Raw genomic sequence first — 21,059 nt, forward strand, 5'->3', positions numbered from 1 at the left:
TTGATATACGAAAATGATTGTGGGCTGAAACTGCCAGGAAGAATATTTTACATGTACGTGTCTACGATTAATGTGACATTAAAATGATTTTCCATTGTTATGGTCGAGGTTGGGAGACTCAAATGGGTGCGAGCGTGCAAAAGTGGTCCCAGGCAGTATTCTAGCTACTAGCCAACTAGTTCAAAATGCCAATAGATTGAGAAAGAGTTGAAATTGTTTTATTATGTTTCAATATTTGTTTAAGTTTTGCTTTTTATTAATATAAATAAATTAGGTTTCATACCTTTATTGGTCTTGCATTGTGTTTTTTTCTTTCATTTTGCATATTTTGTTATTGGTGAAGATCTGTTAGTGGTCTCTTGACATTATCCATTTATCCTTCATTCTTTCTTTTTTCTTTTTGTTAAGTATGTTGGAAGTTAAACTTAATTGTTTACCTTCGTTCTTATAACAAAAACTCTCCTCTCCTGACATTTTTGGTGGGTGGGATTTTTTAGGACAAGATTGTCAGTGGGGAAATCCCCCCTGCCCCCCTAGGATTTCGCACCCTATGCCAGTCCTATCAGACCGAGGAGAATTCTCCATCTGGGAAGTTAAAGTAGCTTTTTTGTGAAACGATTAACAAAGGGCAACAGTTCGTTAATACGTACTTAGCCCTAACATTGGTTAAACTTTGATTTATATGTGAAACGGTAGATGTCTGAGGAGACGCAGGTAGGATCTCAAATTTAACTTCTTGTTACTACCTTGGTTAAAATAGAACCATACGACCTTATCAGTGTTGTACGTACGTTTGGTAGCGATACACGGTAGAAGAGGCAAATTCTCACACTGATATTCAGTGAAGAGGTTAAATCCATTCTTTGAACAATATTGATACACTTTCTCAAAGTAGAATTCAGTAAACTTGAGTCTTAAAAGCTTCTACAACCCAAGTGAGAAATCAGTTATGAAAAGTTAACATTTAGTTACATTGACAGTTATAACCATGCGTTTCTAATATATCACAAGTTGAAATTAATGCAAAGATGAGAATATCTGGTGCCGATACATGAAAAAATATCCACGCATCTCTTGTATCAATATTTTATTTCAGTACTTTTTCATTCTCCAATGTCTTAAGTTTGGTTTTTTAAAATGGAAGTCGCATGAAATTTCGCAAAACTGGTTTTGTTAACGGTCCCAGTATTACCCTCATGTGAGGCTGGGAAAGCCGCAGACAGGCATTTGTTGAATCTTGTGAACTTGAACACCGCTATTCGGGCCTCCCCGATGGCGCAGTGGTAGCGTCGTTGCCTTGTAATCAAGGGGTCTCGGGTTCGATACCCGGTGGAGGCACATAGTGGTTGGGATCCCACTTTAAACTGTAGGTCCAGTCCCGATTAGCCTTACTGTGGACTTAAAACACAAAATCAAACCAAATCATTGAACACCGCTATTCGTCTACTTGGTTGAACGTCATGTCCTTGCACCAGCCTGACACAGGGATACACCTGCAAGACACCTAGTGTCATAAAGAGCAGCGCGTTCTCCGCGTCTCAGGGGGCGTTAAACTTTACGCGTAGGTCCATCCATGCTATGAGAGAACGAAGCGGAGCGGTAATTCTAATTATCGGAGAGTATCGGGTCTGGCCCTTGTCTCTTTTCGTATGTTGAGATTTTAAGAAATTTTGTTCTTTTTTCATTGTTTTATTAGCTTCTTTTGAGAGCGTTGATCACGCTCTTTTTATTAGTATTATTATTATTAATAATATATATATATCCTTTTTATTATTATTATTATTTTTGTTAAGGTCTGGGCCTATTATACATAGTTCTATGTGTGACTGTTTTTCCAATGTTTTTTTTTATTATTTCGTTCTCATGTGCTTCATTTCATTCTCATCTCTTTTTTCCAATTCTACCTATGTAATCCTCGAACATTTCGAGTCCCAATTGAGTATGTAGTATATTTATTCTTGTTTTCTTACTCCTTGCTGTTATGATTCTTGCTGCTTCATTTTGCACTTTTTGCAGTTTGTTTAGGTGGTCTTTGGCTGCATGCTTCCATATGTCATGGTTGGTCGAATAATCATTTTATATAAATGAAGTTTTGTTTCTTGTGATATCCCATTAGTTTTAAAAAGCCTGTATAGTGCATGTAGTTTATTCTTTGTTCTTATTGCAGCGTCTGCGATCTGTCTTCCAAAAGTCAGTTTATGATCTAGTCTAGACTGAGACCCAAATATTTTCCTTCATTTTTTCTTTCGATCTCTTTCCCTTGTATTTTTAGTTTCTTCTTTCCTGTGACAGCCTTTGCTAAATAGTAGTGCACTACTTTTATTTGCATTTACTCTAATCTTCCACTTCTTGGTCCAGTCATCAGAATTTAAAAGAAGTCTCTCCATATATTTGTAGGCAAATTTTTTGTTCCTGCTTGAAGCAAAGAGTGCCGTGTCACCCGCATAAAAAAACGATTGTGCAGTGCTCTGATGAGGGTATGTTGCTGCTATAAATAGAATATTGAAGAGATGAAATCACTGCACCTTGCGGCACTCCTGCCTTGATTGTCATGATAGATGATAAAGCTTTCTTATGTTGAACTTGAAAAGTCCTTTCGTCCAAATAATCTGCTACTAGCTTTATGTATGTGTCATTAAATTTAAAATATTTCAGCTTCAGGAGGAGTCCCTGGTGTCTTACGCTATCGAACGCTTTTTCTATATCCAGGAATATTCCTAGGGTGTAGTGTCTTCTGTTAAAATTGGTAGTAATAATATCTGTAGTTTTTAATAGTAGATCTTCTGTACTATGTTTTTCCATAAAACCAAATTGGGTGTTTGGTATTATATTATGTTCATTACAGTGATCTTGTAGTCTTTTTATCAAAACTCTCTGGAATACTTTACTGAGCTGGGACAGAAGACTTATCGGTCTGTAATTTTTCAAGTTTGTGGAGTTCTTATTTCCTATCGGGATCATGGTTACTTTGGCTTTTTCCCAGCATTTTGGGTAGTAACTTATGAGCATGATAGCATTGAAGATTTTTGTTAAGAATACAATGGTTCTTCTTGGTATATGTTTCAGCATTTCTGGTTTAATTTTATCTGGTCTCGCTGCTTTGTTGGTTTTTAATTTCTTTTAAAGTTCTTAAAAACTTCTTGAGGTGTTGTCAAATCTGGTCTTTCCTTATAATTATTTGCTTTTATCATCTTTAAGTTTCCTTCTGCTTCACTTCTTGTTTATTTATTATCCAGTTCTTCATTTATTTGAAATTGCTGTTCTAAGATTCTTGGAATTTTTCTGCTATTTCATCTTCTTCCAAAATCTGGCCATCATCGTTTTTAATTGTGCTTGTTTGTTCGTCTTATTTCTGGTATTCTTTCAAAATTTTCCATAAGTTACTGTCTAGTGGGGCAACTCCTTTAAACTTATCTTTCCATTGTTTTTCTTTTGTTTTTTTTTATTTTTTCCTTCACTTTCTTCTTGAGAATGTTCCACAATGTTTTATACTTTTTGTTTTTGGAATTATTCCATTTCTTTCTGTACCATTTCTTTATTTAAATTAATATGTTTAGGACTTTATCCTCGTTCTCAGTGTTTTTTTTATTTTTCTCTTCTCTGGAATTTAGTTTGAATGCTGCATTTATTTCTTGTGTTATAGAGTCTATTGATTTATCTATATCTTCTTTGGTTTCTATCTTTTTTTTTCAGGTCTGTTCTTTCGTGAAGTCTTTTCTGATATTTCTTCCAGTCCGTGTAAATTATTTTTGGATGGTTCATAGCATAATTTTCTAAACTGGCCGATATTCGAAATATAACAGGTAGATGGTCTGAATCCAGTTCATGTAGTACTGTTAGAACATTACAAAGATATTCGTTTTTTGATATTATCATGTCCAATACATCCGGTTCTCCGCTGTTTTTTGGGTATAGGGTTGGTTCTTTAGGTGCTGTTGCTATGACAGGTAGTTCAGATATAATTTTATAAAGTTTCCTGCCCGCTTCATTAGGATTATTTTAGTCCAATGTTTATGTTTCGCGTTAAGATATCCTGCTATGATTATATTTTCTCCCAGGTCGAACATCTTTTTAAAGTCTTCTTCTCCATCATCCTGCTTGGCGATTTATATCCTGCTATAAGAATTGTTTGTCTATCTTTTGTTTTTAATGTTATGGCTGTAGCCTCTAGAGTTTGAAAAGTTGGTAGGTCAAATTTTATGGCCTTTAAATCTTTCTTAATTAGTACCATTGTACCTCCTTTTGCAATGTTTACTTTGTCATCTCTAAATATTGTTTAGTTCCTTATATTAAATGAGATTTTGGGTTTTAAGTGAGTTTCATTTACTAGTGCTATATCTATGTTATTTTCTGTCATGAATTTGGTAAAAATCCCTTTCTGTTCTTTTATGCATCTGCATTCCATGCAGTTATTCTAAGTTGTCTTTTAATGACTTTTTTCAGAAACACCCATCATCGATCATTTCGGAGATTACTTCTATCGCTGTAGTTATTTTTGAAATTTTGTCTTTCTTTTCCTTAAGTTTCTTCATTCCTCTTTTCAGGTGTTTTAGTATTTTCTTAAATTGTTCACTTTTCGAGAAGTTGACAACTGGATAGAGAGAGAGAGAGAGAGTATATATATATATATATATACTGGCGATAAAATAAAATAGTTCAATTTTCCGCCACCACGTTGAAATGTGGCGCTGTAATAATGAATATTGAATATCACGTTAAGTGATTTAGCTGAGTTATTAATTAGAAAGACATTTGTTAGTGGCTGGAAGTTGCGAGAAAATAATCTCTCGTTTATTGCAAGATTGCAAGGTAAAGGCAAATCCATAACCAATTGGAGCAGTTTACGTCGTTCTTACAACCCATCATGGAAGTACAGCGCCACATTTCAACCTGGTGGCGGAAAATTGAACTACTTTTATTTTATCGCCATCCTCTTCCCCATGGTCTGCATAGTGGATTCACCAAATTTCAGAGTTTTACGATGCCTCAAACAGGCTACAGAGGGCTCTGAGTTGGGTAACTTTAATTCTGGCCACCGTATGTGTGTGTGTGTGTGTAAGATGGTGAAGTGGAAGGAAAATAGAGTCAAACAGACACACACACACACACATATAAGACGGATAATCTTGATGTACTGTATACACTTTTGTTCGAGTGTTGTAAGTATATCCAGGATATGAATGTAAGAAAAAAATGAGAAAAAAATGGACGAAGGAGTTAAGATAGCCACTGCTTCCATTTCACACTTTATTTTACGTAGGGATGACTTAACCACGGTTAAGGCTGAATGGGGACCCAAGAGGATCAGTAAAAATCTTCCCCCTCTAGTTTTCTCTCTCTGTTTTCACGCCGGGTGGTAAAAAGAGGGGAAAAAAATCCCGGCTGCTTCCGCCATTAGAATCCGGAGGTAATCCTCTTCCCGCCGAAGCCCAAGGATTTGGGAGTTTCTCTGTCTTGGCAACATATGGTCCCTCGCACTGAATAGAGGATTTGGAAATTTCCAAGCGTGGACAATTTTCTCACCCATGAGCTGCTGCAGAAGTTACAATAGTGGAGTTCCTTTAAAATGAAGAGGTGTATTTTCGCTAGTGTCCGTCCTCAGCCCTGCTAAGTTCTGGTAGGGGGGAAACAGAGTGTGCTTATAGCGCAGTGCGGTATTTCATGTTTTGTTGCTCGCGTCTTTGGCAACAGCTGGGCTGTAGCCCACCGTTCTCAGCCCGCCTTCCTGATTTGTCTCATTTGACTATGCTTTAATGCCACTTTTGGCTAAGGATGGGGATGGAAAGTGAAATGCACAAATACACATGGACAGGAATCAACACAAGCCCCAGATAGGATTACACTGGGTGAGTCCGCACGCCATGGCAACGCTAGCCTGCAACAATACAGTCCAGGGTGTATGTACTACGTGGAAGGGAGGTTGACATGTGGGTGTTTACAGGAATGTCACACCTTACCCTCCCCTCTTTCCCGCTGCACATCGGAAAAGCTTGCATGAAAAGTTTCAGAAAATGTTAGAAAGAGGTAGACAAACAGCTGAAGGAAGGAGAGAAAGAGAGAGAGAGAAACAGAAATAAAGGTAAAACGAAAGGAACAGAGTAACAGGTGCAGATAGGTAAACAGGGGAAAGAAGAGAAACAACTGAAGGAAAAGTGAAAGAAAGATAGAAAGAGAAACAGCGCACAAAGAGAGAAATAGAAAGATAAGGAAGGAGAATCATAGGAGGAAAGAGTAACAGCTGATGGAAAAGTGAAAGAAATAAAGAGAAACAGAACAAAGAAAGAAGAGCAGCGAAACGGAAAGAAACTAAATCAGTGGAGGAAAGAGAAACGTGGCAAAGAGAGAAATATAAGGGAACAAAATCAGAGGAGGTAAGAGAAATAGAACAAAGAGAGAAAAACAGAGAAACAGAAAGAAACAAAATCAGAGGAGGATAGAGAAACAGAAAGAAACAAAATCAGAGGAGGAAAAATAAATTGAAAGAAACAAAATCAAAGGAAGAAAGAGAAACATGGCAAGGAGAGAAACAGAAAGAAACAAAATCAAAGGAAGAAAGAGAAACATGGCAAGGAGAGAAACAGAAAGAAACAAAATCAAAGGAAGAAAGAGAAACATGGCAAAGAGAGAAATAGAAACAAAATCAGAGGACCAAAGAGAAACATGGAAAAGAGAGAAATAGATAGAAACAAAATCAGAGGAGGTAAGAGAAATAGAGCAAAGAGAGAAATAGAAACAAAATCAGAGGAGCAAAGAGAGAAATAGATAGAAACAAAATCAGAGAAGGTAAGAGAAATAGAGCAAAGAGAGAAAAGCAGAGGAGGGAAGAGAAACAGCGGATGTAAGAGTGAAAGAAAGAGAAATGGAGAGAAAGATAAATTGGAAATCACTGAAGGAAAAATAGAACTATGGAAAATATATTGTCCACGCTTGAATTTTGAGTTTCTATGTTCACTTTGTGCACAGACGGGCTAATTAGGACTGAATTACAGTTTAAAGTAAGATTCGAACCACTATGTGTCTCCAGTGCCCCCACCGGACCCCTTGATTACAAGGCAACGACGTTACCACTACGCAATCGGGGAGGCCCCGTCCACACTTATGTTATCCCACGCTGACGACACAACTGTGTCTACAATCAATTTAATATTCGTATACTGTACACTATTCGAAAGAAAAATAATATCAATAGATAGGTCCAACCCTCCCTATTATTGAACTGGCCCCCAACATCAAGGTGAACAATTTTTCTCTCTCTAGCCACCATATTGAGACCACATCTTATTGTGTCAAAAAATTGTGCTGTTTTTGAAAGGCCATAAAAATGGCGAGTAGAATTTCGCCGAAAATGTTCACCTTTTATTCAATCCAGAACTGGGATCAGGTCTTGTCAATTTCCTGCAACCCTACTTTGAATTCCAATTCGTCGTTTCTGAATTCGAAATCAAACGGGCTGTCAGAAACACACAAAATAACTGACGGATCCAGTGGCATTCTTCAGAACGTGTCAAAACATGTCAGTTCCATACGGAGACTTTGAAAACCAATTGTGTTTTGCGGCGTCGTAGTTTGTTTATATATATATATATATATATATATATATATATATATATATATATATATATATATATATATATATATACATATACATACAAACACCGTGAAAAGGCAACTAGAGATTGGTTGTCTACACAATCGTTTGCAAGGGAACATCATATACGACATATTTTATATTAAATTGATAACAAAAAAACTCAGAAAGTAAATCATCAAACCTCTACCTACAGTTTGTTGTTCTGTGCGCTTGCCCTGCCTTCATATTCTGTTGTACAGTCATGGACATTTCTGGGTCGTTATGATGCCATTTAATTTCAATGGAATCGTTCCAACCCAGAAGTGTCCGTGACTGTACAGGGTCAACGAAGTTAGTAGTAAGGTGTGTTTTATACAGCGTATATTGATACATGTGTAGGTTGAATTGTATCTTTTGCAAACATGCTGTATATTGAAACAAACTACCGGAGTACTTATTGAGGTGAGTGTACTACCAATTTACGAACTGTATATTTCTTTACAAGCCATGTTCCGTGTGTTTATGGAGCTAATAGTGCGATAATATTATATCCCTGAAATTCATAGCTCGATCAAATTCATATTATGTTTTATAGTTTGAATTCTAAGTTTGCACAATCCATATTGGTAAAAGAAATTTACCTAACTACTATCATTAAAAAGTAATATCATGGTTTTCTAAAGAACTACATTATTTTAAAACACTGCTGTTTTGTCCTTGCACTTCTAACAATATACCAAGTTTTACCTGTAATTTATAGATTTTCACTTTGATATTTATTTGTAGCGAGTTTGTATTCCCGTGTATTTACAAAAAATATAATTCGTACACATGATTAACAGATACAATTGTATTGTTATTACTACTAATCATATATTACAGTTAAATCTGAGAATATTAGATCTCAATATTAGATCCTTTGCCTAAACTTGAAAACTTACCAGTACCTCTAGCAATTCTTTTCTCAAAAACTGAAAATATTTCGATAAAAAAAACATGCTATTCTACATGTGCACGTCATAAATAGCCATTGCATTTAATCAAGAATTACTATTGATATTTTACTTACATAAATCCGCACTAGTATTCCATCTCAGTCACTGAAAACTGAATGCTTGTGTATTATAAATTTGTGGAGAAGTGATATAAAATATTGAAAGTTTGTTTTTCTCCCAACAGAATGAAACCACGTTATTAACAATCTCTGGATAATTACTAGATAATGGACAACTATTACCAATGTTTACCTCGTCGAGTTTGAAATGTACACATTTAATTAACTCGAACATTAAGATATATAACTATTATTTCCGTTTATACTTATGAGAAACGAAATCCTAGAATATCACAAGAATATTTTTCCACAAATATATTCATACACCAAAAACAAGACACAACAAATAGACAAAAATGTTTTTCCAATTGAAAACTTAACAAATAACATAAAAACATAGAAAAATGTGGCCTTTCATTAATGGTGTTGTAATGTTTAGAAGTATTAAAATCGAAATGTGGGGACTTATTTCAATGGCTTGAATAAATAGTATAGTATTGAAAAATGTGTATGTACAGCTAAAATGAACTCTTCATAGTAAGTTATAGTTTCATAATTGTATTGCTCTCATACTAATAGGCATATATAGCCAAAGTATGTGTATTGTGTATATTCGATATATATTAACGTAGTCCTAGTATCTTTTAATAATTCACTTGTGTGTATTGGTTGTTCGTATCCCATACGTACATTTAAAGTTTGAAAATAACTTTGACATGAGACTTAAAATACGTCTAAAGTATTTTGAGCGATATTTACGTCTTTCACTATGATTTATATGCTTTAAAAAATGTTATTTCAGTACTTTTGACATTTTTTATTTACTAATATTGATAATAGAAGTTCTGTTTGAAATTGTAAGAAAACATGTATATGAATCTTTCTGCAGCATAGAATTATTATACTTAGAAACTTGTTCTCTGAGATTTGTACTTATGTTTTGTTAAATCATTTCTTGTAATGTCCATGTAATTCGTTGTTGCATTAATTTTGTTTCTTGGCTGTGGTAACTATCCATAATTATCCACGAATATGTATTGCTGCAAATGTATTGTCTTAGCTGAGGGAGGCATCCATTGTTGAGTTTGTGACGTGTATTCCTGAGAACGTGGTCTCTAAAGTTCTTGTATGGAGGATAGTGGTGTAAAAAAAGTTAGTTCTGTGCACCCAAGCCATGCCAATTCATCATAGCCCGATACGATGTACAATCGCTTACAGCACATTATCTTTCATCCACCCTTATTATTGTCACATTGATATCATTTTTATTATTTTCGTCCCAAATTTTAGATTTGGCTTATTTCAAGTACGAGAGATATGTTGTTTCAAATGTGAGAGTTGTCATGTGTCCAATGCAAGAGTTTTTATAGTTATAGAGCTACTTTCTCACACATACTACAGTCATGAATGCGAATCAATTAATCCTAAATCGAGTATTGGTTCCACTCACACACGACTGAATATATGTTCAAAATAGAAAGACAGTTTGTTTCAAATAAAAGAGTTTGTCCCAACCACACAGTCAGTTTGTTCCAAACGAGTGTGTCAGCTTTTCCAAATAGAGAGTTAGTTTTTCAAATAGAGTCAGTTTGTTCCAAATAGAGTCGGTTTGTTCCAAATAGAGTGTTAGTTTGATCCAAATAGAGTGTCAGTTTGTTCCAAATATTGTAGTGTGTCAGTTTGTTCCAAATAGAGTGTCAGTTTAATCCAAATAGAGAGTCAGTTTGTTCCAAACAGAGTGTCAGGTTGTTCCAAATTGAGAGTCTGTTTGTTCAAAACAGAACGTCAGTTTTTCCAAACAAGAGTATTAGTTTGATCCAAACAGAGTGTCAGTTTTTTTAATAGAGAGCCAACATTTCAAACAGAGTGAGTGTGGTCTAAATAGAGTGTCAGTTTGATTCAAATAGAGTGTCAGTTTGATCCAAATAGAGTGTCAGGTTGTTCCAAATTGAGAGTCTGTTTGTTCCAAACAGAACGTCAGTTTGTTCCAAACAAGAGTATCAGTTTGATCCAAACAGAGTGTCAGTTTTCCTAATAGAGAGCCAACTTTTCAAACAAAGTGAGTGTGGTCCAAATAGTGTGTCAGTTTGTTCCAAATAGAGTGTCAGTTTGATCCAAATAGAGAGTTAGTTTGTTCCAAACAAAGTGTCAGGTGGTTCCAAATTGAGAGTCTGTTTGTTCCAAACAAGAGTATTAGTTTGATCCAAACAGAGTGTCAGTTTTCCTAATAGAGCCAACTTTTCAAACAAAGTGAGTGTGGTCCAAATAGAGTGTCAGTTTGTTCCAAATAGAGTGTCAGTTTGATCCAAATAGAGAGTCAGTTTGTTCCAAACAGAGTGTCAGGTTGTTCCAAATTGAGAGTCTGTTTGTTCCAAACAGAACGTCAGTTTGTTCCAAACAAGAGTATCAGTTTGATCCAAACAGAGTGTCAGTTTTCATAATAGAGAGCCAACTTTTCAAACAGAGTGAGGGTGGTCCAAATAGAGTGTAAGTTTGTTCCAAATAGAGATTCAGTTTCTATCCAAACGTCCCAAGTATGAGAGTCAGCACGAGAGCCAAACCGTTTCGTGTACGAGAGTCGAACTGAGAACACCGAATCACTCAGAACGAGAACATAATCCGTTGAAGTATCACAGGGTGGATCAAAAGTAATGTGCTCTTTAGGACCAGAGCCCCAGACCGTCACGCTACGATAAATTGCCACGAGCAGCACAGAACGACCTTTTCCCTACCCACCACCAGACACTCCTCTGCTGTTTTGTTTTGTCTGTTGGTGTGTGTATTCATCGACCACATCTGACCTTATCTGAGTCCTCTTCCCCACTGTCCTTCCCGATCTACTGTATCTAGGGCTTCGTATGGCGGGGAGCCATCCTAACCTTGCCAGGGAGCCAATATGGCGCTTATCCACTCCTTGAGAGCTAAACGCGTAGCCACGGAAACGACGCGGGAACCAGCCGCCTCGCGCCAACGATCCTGTAACCACAACATGGGAGAGCGCGGTAAGATATAAAGAGAATACCTGGCAATATGTCCTGCATGGCCGGATTAGCATCTAAAAAAAGCAGGGCATTCGAAACAAAAGAACATCAATTAATATATTTGACATGATACACAACACAGTATTGTACGAAAACGTACTATAGTTAAAATATACATCTTGTTTGAATATACGAAAACATACACTCAATATAAAGGGGAAACTTTGTTCACAAATTCTTAATTTCTTCAAGAATATTAAATGATGCAAATTCATGTACTTAACCCCCATGGAAAATGAATGTCTAACAAAATTATATATTTCACAAAAAATTTCATTTCAGTCACAGTAATTTATGTTAATTATTATAAGGCGGTTGAAGGAACATGATAATATAAGGCTGAAACAATGTTTTTTGAGGGGGGCATGTGCTTCTTTTGCCTCCCCCTTGGTTCCCCTCCCTGGAAAAAATCCTGCGGACGTCCATGGGCAAGGTAGCATCATTATAGTTTGTCTCCAGTCCAGGTCCTATCATTAATAAATTTAACATGACAACAGTGGAGAATAGTAATATATATATATTATAATATTTCGACACATTGTCGTACGCAATACGTCTGGGTTTAATTCCGTGAAAAACAGTGTCAATGTTCTAGCTAAATTATAATGGTTTAAAAAATTCTGAAACCCTACTTTCGCTTAATTTTTTTTATCAAAAGCGCAACAAAAGACTAAGAATAATTTTTAAATCAATAAATTAATTCTTAAATATATTATATTAATAATTAAATTTTCAAGTGGAAATACGGCATATTTTAAGAACTTTTAAACAATTACAATCTGATTTAGCTATATGATAGGTAACATTAATAGTAATTTCATGGAATTTAATGGTGTTTTCTGCTGAACTGTTTAGCTAATTAACTATTTAGCATTTCTAGTCAACGGTTTACTTGTCGTAATTAGAGTCCCTGAATATATGGCTTTGACGTCATATATGACGTCAAGTCACACATCCAGGGACTCTAGTCATAATGACACAAGCCCGCCATCTTCACCATTCTGGTTAAACTCATTATTGACTATACTGTTAGCATAATATGCTACGAAGACAGGAGCCATAGGTTCGAATACTGGACAAAGCCAGAGTATGTCATTGTACATCTGTTTCATCCTTTTCGACACGATAAATGTATGATAATTGAAAAGCTATGTGAAATCACCAAAATAAACATAGGAATTTAGAACCTTTACTTCTGTGGAACACTATCATGGTTCGTATGGTAACTATAGATGGGGTTAGGCATGAAATTTGTGGTATAGTAATGTAATGAACATTCACTATGTTAATACTTAAGAAATGAAAATTTAATTTTAGTACATTTTAAATTTAGTAATAATTTGTTATTCTGAAAATTAATGCACCTTACAATGTAAATGATTAAATGTGACATTTCGTAACATATTCTACTACTTGAAGTACGTTAAATTGGTTGACGTAACATTGTTTCTGTAATTGAGAACGTGATAAATTATTTCCAAGAACGTGTTATTATTGTAAATATGTGCGAATATGAAAAATTGGTTCAAAGAGCGTATTGTTTCTAGACGTCCATTTTTTAAGCTGGCTGAGAATCGGGTATAAATTTTAGATAATGTACATCAGTGAAAACGTAATATCGGCCATGACTTCACATTAGTAAATAGTATACTTGGTAATACAAGGACGAAAATATTCACAGGGATTTCTTATCTGTACAAGTGTGAATTCTACTCTCGTATATAATAGTAGTTTATCTCATGTTTGAGGTTTAGGAATCTACTATTAAAGTTAAAACATAGAATAATTTAGGTAAAGGATTAGTCTAACGTCACCATAGATCAGTGGCGTGCCCAAGGGGATTAGTGGGGGTCATAATTGACCTTTGGCACAGCATTCCCCCCAAAAAGGACGTCAAAGGCAGGAAGAGTAGGCAAAATAAGAACTGACTACTAAAAATAGTACATGTAACCCCCTTTTTTTAATATCCTCGGCACGCCACTGAAACAGATGTCAATGTTGTTGATAGCTAAGAACTAATTAATCGTTTAAATAGTGTACTTTTGAAATAACGCTTACCTAAAAAACGTTTTTCGGCAACTTCCGTGAAGTCATCACCATCATCGTATTCGAACCAATCAGAATTCTGCATGACCGGAAGCGGGTACTCTTCGGAACTTCTGAGGGACATCTGATACGGCAGAGCACTGGAGGATCTTAGGATTGAGCCGACGTGACGTTTTGATCTAGTCGCCGAATTCTCGTCTGTCGATCTCTTCGACCTTGGTGACGTAGTTGGGTGTGGACTGAGGTTGTCGGTAGAGCCACTACTGTACGGCGCCTTCTTTCGCAGAGGTCTGGTGCTCTGGGCGGCCAACGAACCGATGTGCCGCTTCGCCTCCAGCTTGTCGAGTTCCGTTTCCACGGTGTCATTCTCTGAGTCGTCGTGATGGTCGGTTGTCACGGGGTACCTGCCTTTCCTCAACAGGCTGGCGAAGTACCTCTTGGAAGCTTCATGCACGTCGCTGGACCTTTTCCCTAGGATCTTCGGGACTCCTGGGATGTCCCAGTTGCGCGCAAGTGCTCCTATGTTCCTCTTCTCGTCCAGGTATCCGTAAGGGTAGTCCTCCCTCTTGGAGAAGGGTAAGTTGCCGTTCCTAGCGAGCGACCCGATGCCTCGTTTCCCAGAAGATACCCTACCGCGCATGAAGGAGGATAGAGAGCGCTTGTCTGCGAAGTCATCGAAACCTTCCTCCTCATCGTCATACTCTTTCTTGGTAAAAGGTCGCTCTCTACCCTTGAGGAGAGAACTGAAGCTCCTTTTGCCAGGTCTAAGGTTCGAATTCCGCACAAGAGACGATAGGCTTCTCTTATCATCGTACAGATCCTGCAAGATATTGTCGATGCTGTGTTTCTTCCATGGCCGATTTCGAACCAGCGAGCTGAGGCTTCTCTTCTCCACATCTTCCTCCGCCTCTTCTTCATCTTCAAGTTCTCTCACGATATCCTCCAGCTCTTCCCTCCTCTTAAGCTGCTCCGGGAGGTTCCCGTTCCTCAGCAGGGACCTCAAGTTCCTCTTACTCACCGACAAGTCATCGTCAAGGTAATCCTCACTCTTCTTATGCGGGCGACCAGTCTTCAGCAACGACGAGAGGCTTCTCTTCTCCTCTTCAATTTTAGAATGCGGGAGATACCCCATCCTGGACAGCGAGCCTATGTTCCTCTTATCAGGCTCGCCGTTCAGGAACACATCTGAGAATCCCAGACTCTCTCTCTTGTTGGTTGTCCTCAGAGCACCTCCTCTCGCTAAAGATGACAGCATCCTCTTCTCTTCTTCAACAACCTCATCTTCAACTCCTGTATCTTCGGGTTGGTTTTCCCGAAGCACGTCTCCGTTCATGACAAGCGCCGGGAAGCCATTCTTGTGCAGCTCGTCGTCGATCATTTCCTCCAGTAGTTCAAGTTCGAGTCCCAGTTGCTGCAGGTGTCGCTTGTCGTTGACTTGGTGGTACTCTCCGCTGTGTTTGTTCCCGGACATCATTGGGTGGAACTTCTTGTACTCCTGCCGGATGAAGGGTAATTCGCCGTTCCTCGCAAGGGCAGCCACGTACCTCTTGTCGACGCTTCTCTCGTTTCTTCTGTCGTCCTTCTCCTTCTTGTCTTTTGGCGTGTCCTCACGGGTGTATGGTAGTTTTCCTGTTCGGGCAAGGACCCTTATGTTTCTTTTATCGACGTCTTCGGCCTCCGAGGCTACGCTCTGGTCCTCAGCTGCATTGGCCTGCAATACAACAATGACTTCGTTTAGAAAGAAAATTAAGAACCGTGGCGACCAAACATTTCTCAGATATTATAAAACCTAATTACATATTTGTTCCTAGAGAAACTTTAGCACGCTAACAGTGCAGAAATTGAGGAGAGACAGAGAGAGGACAGTATAGGGGAGAGAGAAACAAAGAATGAAAGAGCGAAACGGAAAAAAGGAAGAGAAAAAGAGAGATAGATGCAACTTGAAAGAAAGAGAGCGTGCAACAAAGAGAGAAACAGAAAGAAAGAGAAGCAGAAAGAAAGCAAGAGGGAAGGAGACCGAAATACAAAGATAGAAACAGAAAGAAAGAGTGTGATACAGAAAGAAATAAAAGAACAAAGGTAGAAAGAGAAACTTAAAGAGAGGGAGATAAAGTGATAGTGAAAGAGCAAACAGAAAGAAAAAGAGCGAGAGAGAGAGAGGGGGGAGGGAGCGCGCAATATAGAAAGAGAAACCGTAAGATAGAATGAGAAACAGAGAGAAAGAGAAAACGAAAGGGAAGAAAGAGAGAAAGAGGACGAAACAGAAATATAGAAAGAGAAACAGAATGCAAGAAAGAGAGTGCGAAACGGAAAGAAAGATAACAAAGGAAGAGAAAGAGGGAAACAAAGAAAAAGAACCGAAAGGAAGAGACAGAAAAACACAAAGAAAGAGAAACCGGTAGAAAGTGAGAGAGCGAAATAGAAATAAGGAGAAATCGAAAGAAAGAATCAGAAAGCAAGAGAGAGAGAGAGAAACCGAAATAAAGATAACAACGGAAGAAATATAAACACAAAGAAAGAGAAACCGATAGAAGGTCCAGTCCCGATTAGCCTTACTGTGCATAAAGTAGCCATGAAACATCAATCCAATCTGTTGTATCAATCAACCACTCAGCCAAGAGTGGCATAAAAGCGAGGTGATAGTATAAACAAAACCAATGCATCACGCCCGGACCGGGATTTGAACCCGGGACCCTTGGAGTCGTGGCGCTCTCTTCTAACCACTCCTGCACGGAGGTCGGCAATTCAGTCTTGCATAAATCCTTGTACGTCCCCAGGAGTGTTTACTCTTCATCAGAGTTCAATTTCGCGAACGACAGATATTACGACCGTGTAGTACTCCGACGCAAATCCATTCCCAAACCAAGCTGTTCCGTGGCTTAACAGGATCCCCGATTCGCTCCACAACATACTGCGTTGCGTCGCGTTCATCTTATGAATAATGCATAATGAAGAAACTGAATCCCGTGCGTGTCTGAAGCGTGGATACGTGACATTTCGAACTGACAGTGTTCTGGATCAGAATTCAGCCAATAGGAGCATGAACCGCAAAACTCGCTCCTCTAGACGATAGGCACGCTTGCATAGACATATTGGCGCGTCCTGGTAGCAGCGCGATTTCAATTCGCCTCAGCTAACGCGATCGTGACGTAATTAGTTTAACCATCATGCACTTCGGCGTGTGAACTCTGTACGCTGGAATGCCCATCTTTGGGTAACGTTTCTGTGGAGGGATTTCAGTGCTGAAAACTCCTTTTGCAGTGCAAATGACTTAAGACAATATTCTTGAGATCTTTTATGGACGCAGGAAACGCGTCTTTTATTTCAAATATGTATCCCATTCAGAAGAAGAAAGCTTATTTCCAATTCTAGAAGATTGGTTCAAATTTATCAAAGAGAGAGAGAGAGACGGAAGAAAGAGAAACAAGACGAAAGAAAGCGCCAAAGAGAAGGAAAGAGAAAGAAGAGACAGAAAGAGAAGATAGAAAAGCAAAGAAATAGAAACAAAAAGGAATGAAGAGACAGAAGCAGAAGGAAAGGACACAAACAGAAAGGAAGAGACAGCTCGAAACAGGAAGGAGGAAAGTGAGATCGAACAGAAATAAAAAGAGAGAAGCAGAATGAAATAAAAAGAAAGGAAGATAGAGAGAGAGAAAGAGAAATGAGAAGAAAAGATGAGATAAACATAGAAAGCGGGAAAGAGTAAGACAAACAAGACAGAAGCAAAGAGAGAACAACGTATAGAAAGAATGAGAAACAAAAAGGATGGAAGACATAGAGAGAGCGAAACAAAGGGACAAGAAGAAAGGGAATCAAATATAGAAAGGTAAAAAGGAAGGATGAGCGCGAAACAGAAGGAAAGATAGAAAAACTGAAAGGAAGAAGGGGAAACAGAATGGAAGAAAGAGAAATACAAAGGAGGAAAGAGAGACAGAAAGGAAGAAAGAGGAAAACAAAGAAATAAAGACAGGAGAGAGAGAACGAAATAAGTAGAATGAGGGAAAGGGAGAAAGACGCAGACATATTGAAAAAACTTATTTGCTATGTGTTTGCAAGATTGTATGGACAGTATCAAGCTGTTTGCACTGTTGTAGGTAATTTTATTAATTACTTTATCTACATCACACTACATCACTACTGTACTTTATTTTTCCGTTTCCGGGACGAACAATTGCGAAACGTTATTTCCTTGTTCCGTGCCAATCCTAGGATAACTTCTTTACCAGATTCATCAGCTTTCCATCCGTCAGTCAGATCCGGTCAACCTCTGCTGTGTAATCTTACTTACGAGTTGTTCGTTCTATGCAATTTATTGTTGCTTTCAAGATTTTTTCCCATCAGGAACACTGCACTTCAGTACAGCACACAATTTGACGAATAATTCCAATACCAAATGCCTCCCCGATTGCGCAGTGGTAGCGTCGTCGCCTTGTAATCAAGGGGTCCCGGGATCCATACCCGGTGAAGGCACATAGTGATTCGTATCCACTTTAAACTGTAGGTCTAGTCCCGATTAGCCTTACTGTGCATAAAGTGGGCTTGAAACACCAAATCCATCAATCAAACTTCAATAACAGGCAAAGTTTTATTGTGTAATGTGTACCGCTCCCTGACATGAAAGCAAATATTGTGTATTAAGGGTGGGGTCGGTACATTCTCGATCTCGTCTCTGTGTGTGTTTCTCTATTATTCTCCTTCTTTCCATCTCTCTACCTTTCTGTGATCTCTCCTATTTTTGTTTTTCTCTTCCTCTATTTTTTGTTTTCTCGCTTTTCCTCTTTCTCTCTCTCTCTGTGTGTATATTTGTGAGTTTCTTTCTCCATCTTTATTTCACCCTTTCGTTATGCTTTCTCATTTTCTTTGCTCCCCCACCTTCCTCCAATTTTTGTTTCCTCGCTTCCTTTCTCTCTCTCTCTTTCTTTTTGTTTACTTCTCTCTCCCTTTGTTTTTGTTTTCTATCTTACTGTTTCTTTGTGTGTTCTCTCTATTTGACTTTTCCTTTTCCTTGTTTCTCTCTTTTTCTCTATTGCTTTGTTTCACCTCTTTCTATTGATATTTCTTGCTCTTTGTTCTCTTTCATGATGTGATCAGCACCGCCCTCCGGTTGGTTCCCACCTAAGGTTTACACACATGTAGGCATAAATTGATTTTAGGCGGATTGAACGCCAGAATCAATTAGTGCAGGGACAGTTTGGGAAAATTCCAACTTAAGATCAGCCGCCCTGGAAATATCCAACAAAAGTTTCCCAAATAGCAGTCAGACGTCCTACGACTGAACCAGTACAACTCTTGTACACACACCCACACACATATGTACAGTATATTCAAATAGATGATAAAATTCAATTTCTTACAAAAAGATTTCATTATATTTTAAAATGAGCCACAATTGTTCAGTGGCGCCTGGCTGCCACACTGCAGATTCGGGTTCGATTCCTGGGGTGTCAATTAGGTTTATTCATTCTATCATTAATGAGTATGGGTAAATGCTGCCAGAGCGTGATGCTGATCATATTACCCTCACTAAGGCCGAGATCAAAAATTTGTGGAACCTCCCCCAGCTACTAAGCACATTCAGAACACAACAATGCACAGGGGAATGGTTTATCTTTTTTTGGTTACAATTCAAGATTTTTGTTGTATAATAAATAATCAAACAATAGAAAACACTGAAACAAGAAAGTTAGAGAGTAAATCTAATTGGTTCCAGGTAAAGCAAACAATCTAATATTACAGATAACATGTCTGGATGCAAGACCGGACCTACAGTTTAAAGTGGTATTCGAACAGCTGTACCTACACCGGCGCTCGAACCTTGGATCCCTTATTTACAGCGAACAGCACAGATGTTTCGAAATATGCTCCACGAAAACAAAATCCCAATATTCGGAAGCTTCCTGAACCGGACGGAGAGTCTATGAGACAAGTCAATGAGCTCCCCCAGCGGCATTTTCCAAAAGCTCTACGCATTTCGCGAACTTAATGAACAACCCTCGTATATTCTGTTTTTAGAATGTAGAAATGGCGGTGTAATTCACTGGACACCTCTCCAAACCTATCGTTGATGCAAAAACAGAAGGAACGTGACGTTATTGAGAATTCTGATGGCAATATAAAGAGAGTTCATCTTGAAACGTGAAAAGTCTTGACCTCATAAGGGCTTTGGAAAATAAATCAATACCGCTAACCAACAAATCCAATCAAAATCTCTCGTTTACGGGTTTGCTAAGCTTCTGCACACCGATCAGCGGGCTCCCAATGTTTCTTACATGAGATTTCTCGGCTTTCAACTTTCCTCCGTCGCACCCATCCTAGCTGTGAGGAACTTTTGGTTCGGAACGGAAATCATGGCAGAATCTAGAGAAAGGAGAATAAGAGTCTTTCGAAATATTTATTTTAACCATCAAAAGAGCTGTAATGGTCTTGTCAATAGCCTACCCCAATATAGGTGATGCCAGGTGGGAATTTTTCTCTATAATAAATGGGCATATGAGGGAAACCTGGAGGATAAAGGCGACCGGAGCGTGATACTGATCACATCACCTCCACAAATGGCAATGTGCAAAGAGTAGTTTCGGCATTGCCATTAACTAATCAGAAAATTGCAGCGCCGAGGTTTGATTTGATTCACACTCGGGAGTCTGTGGAGAAAGGTCGCGCATGGCGGTAGAGAAGGGAAGAAAGCGAGTGGGTCGAGCAAAGCATTGCGAGTTGCTGCAAACGCAGAGACTTGATTCCGTTCGCCTGCTCCCAAGATTCCTGGGGTTGGTCTCAATTCTGTACCTAATATCTCTTATGCAGAAGATTGCTAAGTTTTCTGAAGTGATAAGTACCGTGCGTCCATTTCGATCTTCAGCCGAGAGATCGGGAGAAGCGTGGCGGGCGGCGCTGGCGGAGATGCCGACATTCGCGGCCTGTATTGCCCGCTTATTTTTATGGACATATGCAGACATTTATATAAATATTGCAAAACGAGCACTAACCTGTGTTGTAAGAGTACGGTTTTAATTTTAGTAGCTTAGTGACTGTATGTGCCGATGATTTTGACACGCCCACCTCTTGTGAAACACGGCGTAGAGGTTTGTTTCGAGAACGTTCTAACGCTGCACCAATATCATCGAGTTTTGCTTCGGTTAGAATCCGTCGTTTTTGCTTAGGTGTTTTAAAATTTAACGATCAAGTTTCTCGTAATTTAAGGACAAGATGTCTAACCGTATCTCTGTGTGGAGTTGAAACGCCTGGGAATTTCTGTACAAATTACCTACACACGTCTCGACACGAGTTTGTTTTCACGTACGTGTCATACATAAAAAAATCTTGGTTCTAACGTGAACCTTGCGGCTGGCAT

The 21,059-nt window shown here is 38.3% G+C and overlaps 2 protein-coding genes across 4 annotated transcripts in view; one reads left to right on the top strand and one right to left on the bottom strand.

Moving 5' to 3' along the window:
- Positions 1-21,059, top strand: part of LOC145996062 (uncharacterized) — a 367,735-nt gene that overhangs the window by 212,082 nt on the left and 134,594 nt on the right. The gene's annotated exons all lie outside the window — the stretch shown is intronic.
- Positions 1-21,059, bottom strand: part of Nplp1 (Neuropeptide-like precursor 1) — a 97,489-nt gene that overhangs the window by 2,772 nt on the left and 73,658 nt on the right. The window contains exons 2-3 of one of the 3 annotated variants that reach the window (XM_083132282.1): positions 13,724-15,422; positions 11,504-11,600 (exon numbers count right to left, since the gene is read on the bottom strand). In XM_083132282.1, the coding sequence (XP_082988408.1) occupies positions 11,504-11,600; positions 13,724-15,422 (1,796 nt within the window). Of the gene's footprint in view, positions 1-11,425; positions 11,601-13,723; positions 15,423-21,059 lie in introns of all 3 variants that reach the window. The other 2 variants (XM_083132281.1, XM_083132283.1) reach the window with 2 other exon arrangements.

This window comes from Lepisma saccharinum, chromosome 12 (assembly GCF_977018435.1).
Source record: "Lepisma saccharinum chromosome 12, izLepSacc3.1, whole genome shotgun sequence".
Classification (NCBI taxonomy): Eukaryota; Metazoa; Arthropoda; class Insecta; order Zygentoma; family Lepismatidae; genus Lepisma; species Lepisma saccharinum.